Source organism: Myxine glutinosa, chromosome 2, assembly GCF_964187855.1.
Source record: "Myxine glutinosa chromosome 2, kmMyxGlut1.1, whole genome shotgun sequence".
NCBI lineage: Eukaryota > Metazoa > Chordata > Myxini > Myxiniformes > Myxinidae > Myxine > Myxine glutinosa.
Genome location: NC_136262.1, coordinates 21,906,716 through 21,921,793, shown reverse-complemented (window position 1 = coordinate 21,921,793; position 15,078 = coordinate 21,906,716). Strand labels below are relative to the sequence as shown.

At 46.7% G+C, this 15,078-nt stretch overlaps 1 protein-coding gene across 1 annotated transcript; it reads right to left on the bottom strand.

The window, feature by feature from the left end:
- Position 1: 1 nt before the first annotated feature.
- Positions 2 to 6,080, bottom strand: PPIB (peptidylprolyl isomerase B). The gene is made up of 5 exons (XM_068108639.2): positions 5,859 to 6,080; positions 5,487 to 5,600; positions 5,293 to 5,386; positions 408 to 592; positions 2 to 272 (listed from the first exon to the last, which is right to left on the bottom strand). The coding sequence occupies exons 1-5, from the start codon at positions 5,949 to 5,951 to the stop codon at positions 150 to 152; spliced, it is 609 nt and encodes a 202-aa protein (XP_067964740.1). The 5' UTR covers positions 5,952 to 6,080; the 3' UTR covers positions 2 to 149.
- Between the last annotated feature and the right edge of the window lie 8,998 nt (positions 6,081 to 15,078).

Below are 15,078 nucleotides of genomic sequence, written 5' to 3'. Positions count from 1 at the left end.
GTGGTCTTTGACTTCTTTATTACGATTTTACAAAAGTTTTGTCACACTCCCGCCATTGTACCCTGTACAACACAATGTCGATATTTAACGTTAACAGCAAAAGCAACACCTCCAGTGCCATTGGCTTTGGTTAAATTGTGACGATTCCATTATTCCTTAGCGACAGCAAAGGGTTCATCAACATCTATCTTTCCACAGTCCATGATCACGACGTCTTTGAGAGGTGCGTCTTTGTTATCGGTTTCGGAACTTTCGATGGCCCTCACGACGTCCTGCAATAAACAAAGAAACATTTTTGTGATACCTGTTTTGGGAGGTGTCCCACCCAAACCACCGACACAAATTACCATTCGTTACGAGGTCCATTTTAATTATTTAATGCACGAGACGCCATCCCGGAATCTCACCATTCCTTCGAGGACCAAGCCGAAGACCACGTGCTTTCCATCTAGCCAGCTCGTTTTTATGGTTGTGAGGAAGAACTGTGAGCCATTGGTATCTTTACCGGCGTTGGCCATACTCAGCCATCCAGGCCCAAGGTGCTTCAGCTTGAAGTTTTCATCAACGAAACGGTCGCCGTATATGCTTTTGCCTGTGGATTGGAAGGAAGGGAGGGAGGAGGATGAAGCGGGACGGGTGAGACGTAATTTGGAGAACGTTTGTCCAGTGTTCATTTTCGGATGCTGCATTCGTTTTCCTTGGGGTACGAGTCCGTTCAATATATTCCAGCTCTACGTCATCGAAGCATACCCTAATAAGAAAGGAGTATCATTCTTGTATTTACACTGATATATCCCTTCACTCACCCCCTCCACCCTAAACTATGGGCAAGTCAATTTTTCAACAATTAATACCTTTTCTATAATTCTCCTCAATGAAGCAAAGTTTTTAAAAAACTAGAACAATGCGACTGTCGCCAATCTGCCTCCGCATAGTCCCACAACGGGTAGATGCCATCACTCTGCATATGTATTTTTTTTTATTTTTTTTTTTTTTTTTTTTTTTTTGTATACAATATCGAGGCTCGTGAAAGAGCGAACATTAATCACACAGAAAGACAAACCGACACATAAAACATATAACATAGGGAGCGGTAGACAAGATGGGGAGAGAGGGGGAAGGACACAAACACAACATTTGAGAGCAGGGACCGAGAGACATGGAGACATCGAGAGATCTGAGAGAGGGCGAGGGCTTTGGGGGGGGCGTGGGAAGGGGGCAGTGGGAGAGGTATAAAACATATGGACACTGCCAGGACTTCCAGGAAAGAAGTTGGAATTTCAAACAAGGTGGATCTGGGGTGAATTAGCGGGGGTAGAAAAGATCAAGGTTTTGGATGGGGGAAGATAAGAGATGGTGGTGAACAGCTGTTTTAAAGACCTGGAGGGAGGAGTGGGATTGAAGGGAGTGAGGGAGTTTGTTCCAGAGGCGGGAGAAAAGAGGAATGAAAGAGTGAAGGTGAGCGGAGAGCCGAGATTTCGGCAGTTTAACCATCAGAGGGTTGCTGGCAGATCTTGTGCGACCTGTAGGAATATTTGGGGGACAGAGCACAGAGAGAGCTGGGGGTGCAAGGCCGGAGAGGAGTCGGTAGAAGACAGAAAGACCACCTACCTGCCTGCGGTGAGTGAGTGAAAGGCCCTCAGAGATAGCTTCATCGCGGGAGATTCCAATAATTCTGAAAGCTTTGGTTTCAACAGCGTGAAGCCGAGCTAGGTGTGAGGCAGGAGCACCGGCCCATAGGGGAGAACAGTATTCCATTGAGCTGCGGATGAAAGCCTTGTATGTGGTGAGGAGCTCAGGTGTGCCGAGGAAGGACTTCGCACGACGGAGGATGCCCAGTCGGCGACTGGCTTTGGAGGCCAGCTTTGAAATGTGGTTTTCCCAAGAAAGATCATGGCAGATAGTGAGACCCAAAATCTTGAGCGACAGAACTTCTTGGAGAGGATTGTTGAGAAAGTAGATGGGAGGGTTGTCCAGTCGATCTTTTCGGAGAGACATAGTAAGAGTGTGAGATTTGTCAGGATTGAAAGACATGTTCCACTTGTTTGACCAGTCTGTGATTTTGTCCAGGTCTTCAGAGAGTGAGGAGGCAGCAGACTGCCGATCTGAGGGAAGAGGAATGGAGCGGCAGAGAGTGGAGTCATCAGCAAAGAGATAGAGAGGATTTTCGAGAGAGTCAGAGAGATCATTGATGAAGACCAGAAAAAGCACGGGGCCCAGAACACTGCCTTGGGGAACTCCAGCCTGAACAGGAAGAGGAGATGAGAGAAACCCATTCAGGGCCACACGTTGACGACGACTAGAGAGGAAGTCCGCCAGCCATGCGTGGAGATTTCCATGGATACCAAAGGAGGAGAGTTTGGTGAGCAGAGCGGGGTGCCAGACCGTGTCGAAGGCACGTGATATGTCGAGGGAGACAGCTCTAATTTCCTGTTTGGCATTGAGGACCTCCATCCATTGTTGAGACAGCAGAAGCAGCATGTCCAGAGTAGAGTGACCTGGTCTGAAACCAAATTGATGATCAGAGATCAAGCCATTGGAGAAGAGGAAAGATTTCATATCAGAAGCAATGATGGATTCCATGACTTTGCTGATAATTGGGAGAAGGAAGGATATGGGTAAGGGATCACGTTTGTAAAGTTTCGTGTTGATCGGATAAGGTTCATTTTTCTATCCAAGATGGCTGCCAAACCACGTGATCTATGACATCATTTTCAAACTATATGCAACAAAAAAAACAAAAAAAAAACACCTTTAGAGGCCGTTTCCCCCCGCAAAGCGGGGGTTGGCCTTTTTCGGGGACCGTGGTTGTTGTTTTTGGTCCCCTTTTTGAAGCAATGTTTTACGGCCGGATGCCCTTCCTGCCGCCAACCCTTTTTGTCGCCTTTTACGACAAACAGGGAATTACCAGTGAACTGGTACTCAAATAGCCGACCTCGGACGGATGACAGGCTGAGTCAACCCCCCTGGCGTTAATTCAGCGATCGACCGGGATTTGAACCCAGGATCCTAGGATCCTAAGTCGGCACCCTAGCCGCTAGCCCAACACCAACACCCATATGCAACAATGCTGTTAGATATTTGTAAAATTTCACATCGATAGGGTGAGTGGTTTCAGAGATATAATGATTTAATATTTTCGTTCAATCCAATATAGCTGCCAAACCATGTGACCTATGATGTCAAAAATTGAATATTTCAATACAAATGTGTCATATATCAGGTGCATACAATTTCAGATTTTTAGGATAACGAATTCGATTAAAACATTTTTGGCTGGTATACCACTTCACCGATATCATTATCATGCTTTTGTTCCCCATTGGGAGTACTTGACAATGTGCCCAGTTTCAATTTTTTCCATTCAGCGGTTTCTGAGAAATTTTTTTATTTATTAGCTTTTAATCCAAGATGGCTGCCATACCACATGACCTATGACGTCACAATTATCATGAAAACATTCTGCATGGGTGTCTCTCCTACCATGAAAGTTTCGTCTCAATCGGACATGTGGTTGCTGAGAAAAACGAGGTTTCGGACGGACGGAAGGGACGGACAACCCGAAAACAATACCTCCGGCGACTGTCGGCGGAGGCATAAAATTGTTTTTGGAGTAACCTTCCGGGAAGTTATTAGTCCAAATATATTCTCTTCAAAAGAAATGCGGGGTAGCATCATTGGCTGAGGGCACGGCTGTGCCGCTGATGCAACGCCCTCTGCAGGTTAGGGCAGGAATTGTTTCAGGGTGCCGGTGATAACTCACCTTTTCTTTTTTTTTTTCTTTTTTTTTTTTTTTGTATACTGAATCGAGGCTCGTGAAAGAGCTAACATTTACTTCACAAACAAATCAACCAGACAAACAAAATACCCAAAAAGAGAGAGCGGAAGACAAGAAGGGGAGAGAAGGGGAAGCACACAAACACAACATCCGAGAGCAGGGAGATGTGTGGAAGGGAGAGGGCCCGGGGGGAGGAGGCATGGGAAGGGGGGGGGGGGGGGGAGGGAGAAGTATAAAACACAAGGACACCAAGGACTTCCTGGACAGAAGTTGGTATTTCAAAAAAGTGGAATTGGGGTGAAATTAGCGGGGGTAGAAAAGATCTTAAGAATACCAGGGGATCTTTAACATCCTCGGAATAATACCGGCAGATGGGACGGCCGGTTTATAGCCAGGTCGGGATTCAAACCCAGGCTAAGCGGCTTATAGCCGGCGATGCCTGTGTTGTGAATAAACGCGTACGTATTATGTTGAAAAGAGAGATTTTGCTGAATCCTTTGAGAATTTAGAAGCTTTGACGCACCAAATCGCTCCATGGAGGCCGCCATCTTGCGGATGCGGAAGTATGCATGACAAATTGAGAAAAAGTTCAATAGGAGTTTGTTTCACCCGTCTTTGTTTGAGTCACAATCTAATGCACCTCTAATTGGTAATTAAAATACTTTAAGACCAACCTCGTTCCCCGGGCCCGGTTATCTTCAATGAAAATCTTCACCAAACACCGGAACCAATGAGATTCGAGCATTTGAAAAACTATTTCAAAAAAGCTTTTTCCCACATTTCGGAGGCTGAAAACGGCATCAAATATTCAAAAATCGACGAAGAATTTTTTTTTTTAGAAATCTTGCGGCCGTAGGGGATAGTTTTTCACGGCCAGAAATATCCGAAGTTGAGACGGAAATAGTGGCAAGAGGCTTTGGCTTCGCCGGCTCATTGCGGCTTTGCAGTCGGGTCATATTAGCCGGCGAAGCCGGTGTTGTGAATGAACGCGTACGTATTATGTTGAAAAGCCAGATTTTGCTGGATCCTTTGAGAATTTTGAAGCTTTGACGCACCAAATCGCTCCATGGAGGCCGCCATCTTGCGGATGCGGAAGTATGCATAAACAATTGCGAAAAAGTTCATCAATAGGAGTTTGTTTCACCCGTTTTTTTTTGATTCACAATCTTATGCACCTCTAATTTGTAATTAAAATACTTTGAGGCTTTGGCTCCGCCGGCTCATTGCGGCTTTGCAGTAGGGTCATATGAGGTGAGTGTGCGTACCTGCAGGCCACGCTCCCATCATATACATGGTAAAATATGTTTGCTGCATTAATTTGCACCAACTTTGGTTTAAAAATCTATGGCAAAATGACCATGTCCCCAGAGGTTTTCACCAGCACACAATGGGCTGCCCTTTTCCAAATCCAATCAAAACCTCCACGTGAGCCATCAGCTGCTTCTCGTCTGGACAGCTCCATCATTTTAAACCTGTTCATGCCCTCCTTGCCAATCTTGTACGAGCGCCCGTACCTCCAGTCCCATCTCCACGTGTAAAATCTCCTCCTTGGATCATGAAGTCCTTGATGATGCGATGGAATTTGCTGCCCTTGTATCCGTACCCTTTCTGCGCAACAAAATGTCCGTTTCAGAGTTTCAGACAAGTCACAACGACACCTGGGTTCATCACTTGTACACACCGCTCCCTCCATGCACCTTATCCGTACCTCATGGGTCGACAGGGCGACGAAGTTTGCCACCGTTTTGGGCACAGTCTTCCCGAACAGACCGATTACGATTCGCCCCGCTTCTACTTCTCCAATACGAATGTCGAAGAAAACCTGCAAAACAGCATGGGTAAGGGTCACGTGATTAAAGGTATGCACGTCGTACATGAAACGGCCATTAGCAACGGTTGTACAGTAAACTATACAATGTCAATACATTTGTGATGATCGCGCTTCGGATGGATCACGAAAATACACGATACAGGACAAATCACTCCCCCCCCCCCCCCCTCCCCCTGTTCCTCCACAAATGTACAATGTAATCCCCATTCTCCATCCAGGAATGAGAGGCGGGAGGTGCGTTTCTCCAACCTTTACGGTCACTTTTGGTCCCTTTTTCGGCGCATCCGCCCCCCAGGAAACCGTGGCGAGAAGCAAGAACGCAAAGGCGTCGAAAGTCCGCATTGTATAAAATCTGCAAGTCTGAGGAAGCCGTCAGATGGTGGAACGCTTGGTAAAAAAACAAAGAAGCGCGCTGAGAAGTGAGAAGATGCAGCGTGGAGGCGGCCGCCGGGATGGGCGGGACCATCTATGGTTGATGGGAGGGGGGATACAATATAAAATGGTACATTCGAGTATCACGGCGCTATAAATTAAGCAAATACAGCTAATCTCAAATAAAATTCTTATAATATCATTATTATAATACTTAGTGTATATTTATATGTATATTCCTCTTGGGTTTTCATTGCTATGGGACAGTATTATTATTACTTACCCCCTCATTTCGTGGTGTCGTCTTGCCCGTCAATACGCCACGTTGTGCGTCGCTCATTGGACACAAGGTTTGGTTCGCCACTTGTCTTCATTTGATTGTGCGATCTCGCTTTCATTATAATATTATTAACACTACGCCCAGTACAAAACGCTTTCAGATATAAAGACCCACTGAAAAGTCTGACGACATGAGAGGTGTAAAAAAAAAACAGATAGGGTAACAAAGAGCCATCCTAGCTAATATTAATCAATATACACCTTTACCGCAAAATGCTGTTTTTGACTTGGTTATTACCCCACGCACGTGAAGTGAAAAGCATGGCTCCTTGTAAAGAACTCCGCATGGGGAATAGTTGCTGTTAATAATGACGTCATTGGTGACAATTATGACGTCATAATTCGACAGGGACAACGCTTAGTCTGATCAGTTTGAAATTTATTGAGAGTCTAAACTCAAAATAGCTTAGAGGCGCATGTGCATACCCAATCTAAATAGCTTAGAGGCGCATGTGCATACCCAGTCTAAATAGCTTAGAGGCGCATGTGCATACCCAGTCTAAATAGCTTAGAGGCGCATGTGCATACCCAGTCAAAATAGCTTAGAGGCACATGTGCATACCCAACCCAGTCTAAATAGCTTAGAGGCGCATGTGCATACCCAACCCAGTCTAAATAGCTTAGAGGCGCATGTGCATACCCAACCCAGTCTAAATAGCTTAGAGGCGCATGTGCATACCCAACCCAGTCTAAATAGCTTAGAGGCGCATGTGCATACCCAACCCAGTCTAAATAGCTTAGAGGCGCATGTGCATACCCAATCTAAATAGCTTAGAGGCGCATGTGCATACCCAGTCTAAATAGCTTAGAGGCGCATGTGCATACCCAACCCAGTCTAAATAGCTTAGAGGCGCATGTGCATACCCAGTCTAAATAGCTTAGAGGCGCATGTGCATACCCAACCCAGTCTAAATAGCTTAGAGGCGCATGTGCATACCCAACCCAGTCTAAATAGCTTAGAGGCGCATGTGCATACCCAGTCTAAATAGCTTAGAGGCGCATGTGCATACCCAACCCAGTCTAAATAGCTTAGAGGCGCGTGTGCATACCCAATGTACAGTGCATTCAGAAAGTATTCTGACCACATTTTGTTATGTTGCAGCCTTATGCTGAAATCGTTTAAATTCATTTTTCCCTCATCAATCTACACTCAATACCCCACAATGACAAAGAGAAAACAGGATTTTAGAAAGTTTTGCAAATTTATTAAAAATAAAAAACTGAAATATCACATTTACATAAGTATTCATAGCCTTTGCTATGACACTTGAAATTTAGCTCAGGTGCCTCACATTTCTCTTGATCATCTTTGAGATGTTTGTTGAGATGTTGAGATGAGATGAGTTGAGATGAGATGTTGAGATGAGAGTGGTGTGAGAATGGTGAAGGGTAGGCAGGGACAGAAATACAAGTTTGTGTGGCAAGGGTGCCTGGAGGGCGTGAATGGTGTTGGTGTCCTGTTTTCTGAGGAGTTTGTAGGCAGTGTGGTGAGTGTGACTAGAGTGAGTGATAGGTTGATGATGGTGAAAATGATGATTGGAAAGCTCTTGGTGAACGTCATCTCGGGATATGCTCCGCAGGTTGGTCGGAGCGATGAAGAGAAGGACAAGTTCTGGTGTGCGATAGAGAAGCTGATGGAAAACGTGAAAGATGAGGAAGTTGTTGTGGTAGGAGGAGACCTAAATGGACATGTGGGAAGGAGTATGGATGGTTTTGACGGAGTTCATGGGGGTTACGGATATGGTGTGAGAAATGGAGAAGGTGAAAGGATTTTGGAGTTTGCTGATGGAGCTGATTTGTTGATTTGTAATACTCAGTTCCAGAAAGAGGATAATAAGCTTGTTACATACACGTCAGGTGGGTCGACGACAACCATTGACTACCTGATGGTGCGTAGGCGAGATAGGGGGCACCTCCGAGACACAAAGGTGATCCCGGGGGAGGAGGCTGTTTCACAGCACCACTTGATTGTCTGCGACGTAAGGGTGAAAGGTGCGAGGAGAGCTCGGCGGGTGAAGTACCAACAGAGAATGAAGGTGTGGAGGTTGAAAGAGGTGACAGTAAGGGAGGCATTAAAAGAGAGGCTGAGTAGGGTCGAGGATGATGTGGTTGAGCTTGAAAGTGGTTGGATGTCAATGAAAGCTAGTCTGTTGGGAGCCGTTGGTGAGGTATGTGGATGGACAAAAGGACCACCGAGGCACTCGGAAACATGGTGGTGGGATGATGAAGTTGGAAAGAGGATTGATGAGAAGAGGAAGAAGTTCAAGGAGTGGCAGAAGGCGAAGGGTACGGGAGCAGAAACAGCAGAGCATGAAAGTTATAAGGCAGCCAGGAAGGCTGCAAAGAAAGAGGTAGCAAAGGCGCAGGAGGCATGTAGGAAAATGTTCGGAGAACACTTGGATTCGGAAGAGGGTCAGAGAGCGGTATTCAGGATTGCAAAGCAGATAGCGAAAGAGAGGTGTGATGTGATGGGGGTGAGCTGCTTGAAGGATGAAGTGGGACAAATCGTTGTCGACCCAGATGGAATTAAAGGAAGATGGAAAAGATATATGGAAATGCTGTTGAATACAGAGAATGAATGGGATGGCAACATAGAGAGTAACCCAGTTTTAGGACCGGCAGAGAAGATAACTGAGAAGGAAGTTGAGGAAGCGATAAAAGCAATGAAGGGTAGAAAAGCGGGAGGGCCGACGGGAGTTGTGGGAGATATGTTGAAGGCAGCAGGAAGTTGGGGTGTGAAGAGAATGACAGAGATCTGTAATCTGGTGGTGAAAGAAGGCCGCATTCCAGTGGATTGGGAACTGAGTACCCTCGTCCCTCTATACAAGGGGAAAGGTGACCCTCTGGAGTGTGGCTCGTACCGAGCGATAAAGTTATTGGAGCATGGAATGAAGGTATTGGAAAGGGTGTTGGAGAGGAGGATAAGGAAGAAAGTGAAGATCGACGAAATGCAGTTTGGATTTATGCCAGGAAGAGGAACGACAGACGCGCTTTTCATTGTGAGGCAGTTGCAGGAGAAGTACATGGAGAAGAGGAAGAAGTTGTTTCTTGGGTTTGTTGATCTGGAGAAAGCATTCGATCGGGTTCCACGCAAAGTATTGACATGGGCATTGAGGAAGTTAGGAGTGGAGGAATGGTTGATCAGAGTAGTGATGGCAATGTACAAAAGAGCGCGCACAGCTGTAAGGACGAAGGACGGGAACAGTGGTGAGTTTGAGGTGAAGGTGGGAGTGCATCAGGGGTCGGTACTAAGTCCACTACTATTTGTAGCTGTGATGGAGGTGCTGGCTCAGAACGTAAAGGAGGGTTTACCGTGGGAGTTGTTGTATGCAGATGATCTGGTGTTGATTGCGGAAAGTATGGATGGACTGAAGGAAAAGATGAACACGTGGAAGGAATGTATGGAGACAAAAGGTCTGAAGGTGAATATCGGAAAGACGAAGGTGATGGCAAGTGGTAAAGCATGTGGTGAGGTGGAAAGAACTGGGAAGTGGCCCTGTGCTGTGTGTAGGAAGGGTGTCGGAGTGAACTCCATTCAGTGTACAATGTGCGCTGAGTGGGTTCATCAAAAATGTAGTGGTCTGAGAGGGTCATTAACCAGTGTGGCAGCTACATTCAAATGTAAGGTGTGCACTGAGGGAGCTGCAGATGGAGGAAATGTTGAGTTGGATCTTGGAGACGGTGTGAAGCTGGAAGGTGTGAAAACATTTTGCTACCTCGGAGACATGCTGAATGGAGAAGGTGGATCAGACTCGGCAACGGTTGCTCGAGTGAGATGTGCATGGAAGAAGTTTCGGGAATTGAGTGGCGTGCTGATGATGAGGGGTGTCGTTGAAGCTGAAGGGAAAGGTGTATGCTGCATGTGTGAGAAGTGTTATGATTTATGGGAGCGAGACATGGGTAATGAACGTAGAGCAGCAACAAAGGTTGGAAAGGGTGGAAATGCGAATGGTTCGACGGATGTGCGGAGTATCGTTGAGAGAGAGGAAGACAAATGATGAATTGCGAAAGATGATGGGAATAGAGCCTGTGATTGATGCTGTGAAGAGGAACAGGTTGAGATGGTTTGGTCATGTGTTGAGGAAGGATGAAAGTGACTGGTTGAGAAGAGTGATGGAAATGAATGTAGAAGGAAGTAGAAGACGGGGAAGACCGAGAAAGACTTGGCTAAAGATGGTGGAAGAAGAAATGCGGGCAAGGGGGTTAACAAGGAGAGATGCAGAAAATAGGGCAAAATGGAGAAGATTGTCATGGGGACCGCAAGGCTAACCCCCGCTCTAGCAGGGAAAATGGGCTTTTAAAATGCATGTTGTATCTTTGAGATGTTTCTACACCTTGATTGGAGACCACCTGTGGTAAATTCAATTGATTGGACATGATTTGGAAAGGCACACACCTGTCTATTTCAGGTCTCACAGCTGACAATGCATATCAGAGCAAAAACCAAGCCATGAGGTCGAAGGAACTGCCTGCAGAGCTCAGAGACAGGATTGTGTCGAGGCACAGATCTGGGGAAGCCTACAAAAACATTTCTGCGACATTGAAGGTTCTCAAGAGCACAGTGGCCTCCATAATTCTTAAATGGAAGAAGTTTGGAACAACGAGGATTCTTCCTCGAGCTGACCGCCCGCCCAAACTGAGCAATCGGGGGAGAAGGGCCTTGGTAAGAGAGGGGACCAAGAACCCGATGGTCACTTTGGCTGAGCTCCAGAGATCCTGTGTGGAGATGGGAGAAACTTCCAGAAGAACAACCATCACTGCAACACTCCACCGATCTGGGCTTTATGGCAGAGTGGCCAGACGGAAGCCAAACAGTTCAATCTTGGTTTCATCAGACCACAGAATGTTGTTTCTCAGTCTGAGAGTCCTTCAGGTTCTTTTTTGCAAACTCCAAGCGGCTTTCATGTGTCTTTCATTGAGGAGAGGCTTCCATCTGGTCACTCTGCCATAAAGCCGAGATCGGTGGAGTGTTGCAGTGATGGTTGTTCTTCTGGAAGTTTCTCCCATCTCCACACAGGATCTCTGTCTCCACACAGAATGTTTTTGTAGGCTTCCCCAGATCTGTGCCTCGACACAATCCTGTCTCTGAGCTCTGCAGGCAGTTCCTTCGTCCTCATGGCTTGGTTTTGGCTCTGATATGCATTGTCAGCTGTGAGACCTTACATAGACAGGTGTGTGCCTTTCCAAATCATGTCCAATCAATTGAATTTACCACAGGTGGACTCCAATCAAGGTGTAGAAACATCTCAAAGATGATCAAGAGAAATGGGAGGCACCTGAGCTAAATTTCAAGTGTCATAGCAAAGGGTCTGAATACTTATGTCAATATGATATTTCAGTTTTTTCTTTTTAATAAATTTGTAAAACTTTCCAACATCCTGTTTTCTCTTTGTCATTATGGGGTATTGAGTGGAGATTGATGAGGGGAAAAATGAATTTAAGCGATTTCAGCATAAGGCTGCAACATAACAAAATGTGAAAAAAGTGAAGGGGTCTGAATACTTTCTGAATGCACTGTATATGCCAAATTTCTTCGGAATCGGTCCACAACTTTTTGAAATATATAGTTCACAAACGGACAAACAATCAGACAAATGGACAGTCAGGCAGGGGTGAAAACACAACCTCCACCCACCTTCGTTGGCGGAGGTAATGATAATGCCATAATATTAATGTTATTACAAAACAATATCCCCCCCCGCCCCAAGGTTTTTTGTGACGTGCGATATTGCCCCCTCCTTGACATCACTGCCCCTGCCACTCCCATAGTGAGCGGATGTACTCGTGCTAAAAATGAACCAACGGAAGCATTACATGGTAAACACTCAACTGAGTCAATCATTTTCCCCTGCCATCTCGCGGACCCCTAGCGGCACTCCGCAGCCCCCTAGGGGTCCCCGGACCCCGGTTGAGAAACCCAGGCGTAGAGGAGCATGTGTGGACCCAATGTGGTTAGCTTAAGCGGCGCGCCATCCTACCAGCCCATCATGAGCCTCGAGTGCTATATAAATAATTAAAAAATTCACGAATGACCATGTATGGTCGAAGTCAAGTGGTAATAGGATGGCATCGGTGGGAGCGAGCAAGTCCTATGACATAAATACACCATCAATATGCAATACTACATTTTGTACATGTCAGGCACCTTCCATCCTGCCTTTCAGGTCTTTGTTATTCATTGCGCGAAATGTTGCATGGACAGGGAGTTATAAAACATGCTTACCCAATACAAACCACTTGTTAGCCTCACTCCTTCTCCCGAAGGAGTGAGAGAGGCTATTGTGGTGTGACTTGAGAACTACTAGGTCTCAGTGCGAGTGAATGTGAGAATGAATGAATAAATGAGTGAGTCAGCATGCAGATCTACTTTAGTAGAGATCGTTCATTCGCAAATGTACTGTGCACATATATATATATATCAAGTAATGAACGGCGGTTGGGAATTATATCCACGATATCCATTTTTCCGTTCTCCAACCTATAGCTTTGTCTTTAAAAACTCAACGTTTCGGCCAGCAACCCAGCGTGCGCCGAGCCTCCACTAGCCTTCATCAAGAGAAGTTCCCTTGTTCACCTCCTCCCAGATATATCTGGGGGGAGGGGTGGGCCTATTCTATCAACCAAGCCTATGGGACAATGTGAACGTGCTGGCGGCATCCCCGAACCGGGCCAGGAGGCGAATACTGGAGGCCTGGCACACTGGCCAAACGCGGGCACCATTGACAGAGGAGACTGTGGCGTTACCACAGGCATACGGACCTCTCATGCATAAGTACACCAGAGACACACCGATGCGTGGAGGAGGACAAAGACAAAGTGGGACATAGCCGACACAGGCAACACGAACAACAAAACACAATACACCGCTCAAACACGCACAAAACACTTGCAACATAAGCCGAGCATGGGTCCATGGTCACGAGGTCTCGCAACGCAGCTTTGTGATTGGTTGATAGAATAGGCCCACCCCTCCCCCCAGATATATCTGGGAGGAGGTGAACAAGGGAACTTCTCTTGATGAAGGCTAGTGGAGGCTCGGCGCACGCTGGGTTGCTGGCCGAAACGTTGAGTTTTTAAAGACAAAGCTATAGGTTGGAGAACGGAAAAATGGATATCGTGTATATATATATATATATATATATATATATATATATATATATTGTTACAGTTTATAGAACCTTCACTAGTAAATATTAGTAAATGTTTCCCTTATAAATGTTTCCCTGTAAATATCCCCATCAATTGGTTTGTTAAAGGTCGCACCCTAGTTAGTCCATGTACAACACGTAGCGGACCATAGGACCTCTCCATAGTTATTTCATTATTATGTGTTTCAGTTAAGGATCTGTTCCCAGTAGTTGAATCTGCATTGCATTAATCAAATAAGATAGGCCCCATTCCATCCATTTTGCTCTCCCTCTTCAAATTGTGGGGCCTCGCTTGCCAACAGCGTTCGCCGCCGTTGCACTGGGCTGTTTACTGGCACCATGCCGCCATTAGCCATGTGGTCAAGCCGAGGAAGAAGGGGGCAGAGCCGCCAGAACAAGGTGTGGCACGTCGACTCGTCATCGGAGGTGGAGTCAGCGAGCCCTTTGCCGGCCAACCAGCGCCGCGGTGAGCCAACCGGTAGGCATGTCATCAGAGCCGGCGGCTTGATTCCAACATGAGCAATAAAAGCGGCTGTGAGGGACTGCTTGAGGGAGAGACGCGTGAGAAGGTACCGACAAGAGGGGAAGGACCTGGAGTGCGCGACGAACTGGCATCTTGTTCAAGGGAGAGAGCATTGACACGAGCCATTTGTTATAGACGGAGCATCCCAGTCCCATCGCTATATGCAACATCCGCTCGCGGTGAACGATACGCGCTTGCTGCCTGCCAGGGTTTTTCCCGCCACGACACGAGTCGACTCCTGGAGCCGGACCTCGATGCCTACTGTCTGCCTGGGCCTCCTCATCCCTTCTTCCAGTCATTCCTGCCTGCTATTCCCTTTCGTGTGAGTCTGTTCGTTTTGTCTGGGCTATAATATAAGACTGTTTTAAGGCTTGCCCTGTGTCCTGCTCCTCTTCTTCTGGATATTACTTTCGTTTCCTCTTCTTTGGGTTTTCTGTATATAATTAATAAACCCACTCTTTGTTCTTCTTATTTTCTGGGTTTTCTCTTATTCGATCGTTTGCGTCCTTTCTTTCAATTGAGTACCTGTGGCGCGATTTGGCTGACCACTATAATCGGGTTAGTCTTTTGTTAACGGCCTGAGTCGTGGCTCGCTTCACTCGGCGTGTCCATTACAGCCGCGGCTTGGGCGGGGCTCATTTCCTCGCTTACCGGAAGGCGCTGGTAATTAGGTCATAGGAATAATTGGCCTACTACCCTATTCAGCGCTGACCGGAAGTGCCGAGATATTTCCAGGACTCGGACGGCCAGCTTAAAAGACGAGGGGATTAAACCCCCCTCGGTAAGGGGAGTGCCGAAACCGAGATCCGTAACAATTGGTGTCGGGGAGTGGGATTTGAGGCCCGAACCAATTTTTTAAAACATCAAAAAATTTGGTCAAAATTTGGAGCGGCCGAAATTTTATTTAATACCACCAAATTTAAATCGTGCCATTGATAGTCAAGGCGATCGGATGCCGGTAGGGGAGGTAGAAGAGGGGTTAGAGGCAACCCAGGACCCCAGGGAGGAGGAGAGCAATGAGGATGCGGTAGAAGGGGTTGCAGGCGCACAAGATGGCGCCGCGCACATGGTCGCGGCAGCCGAGCCC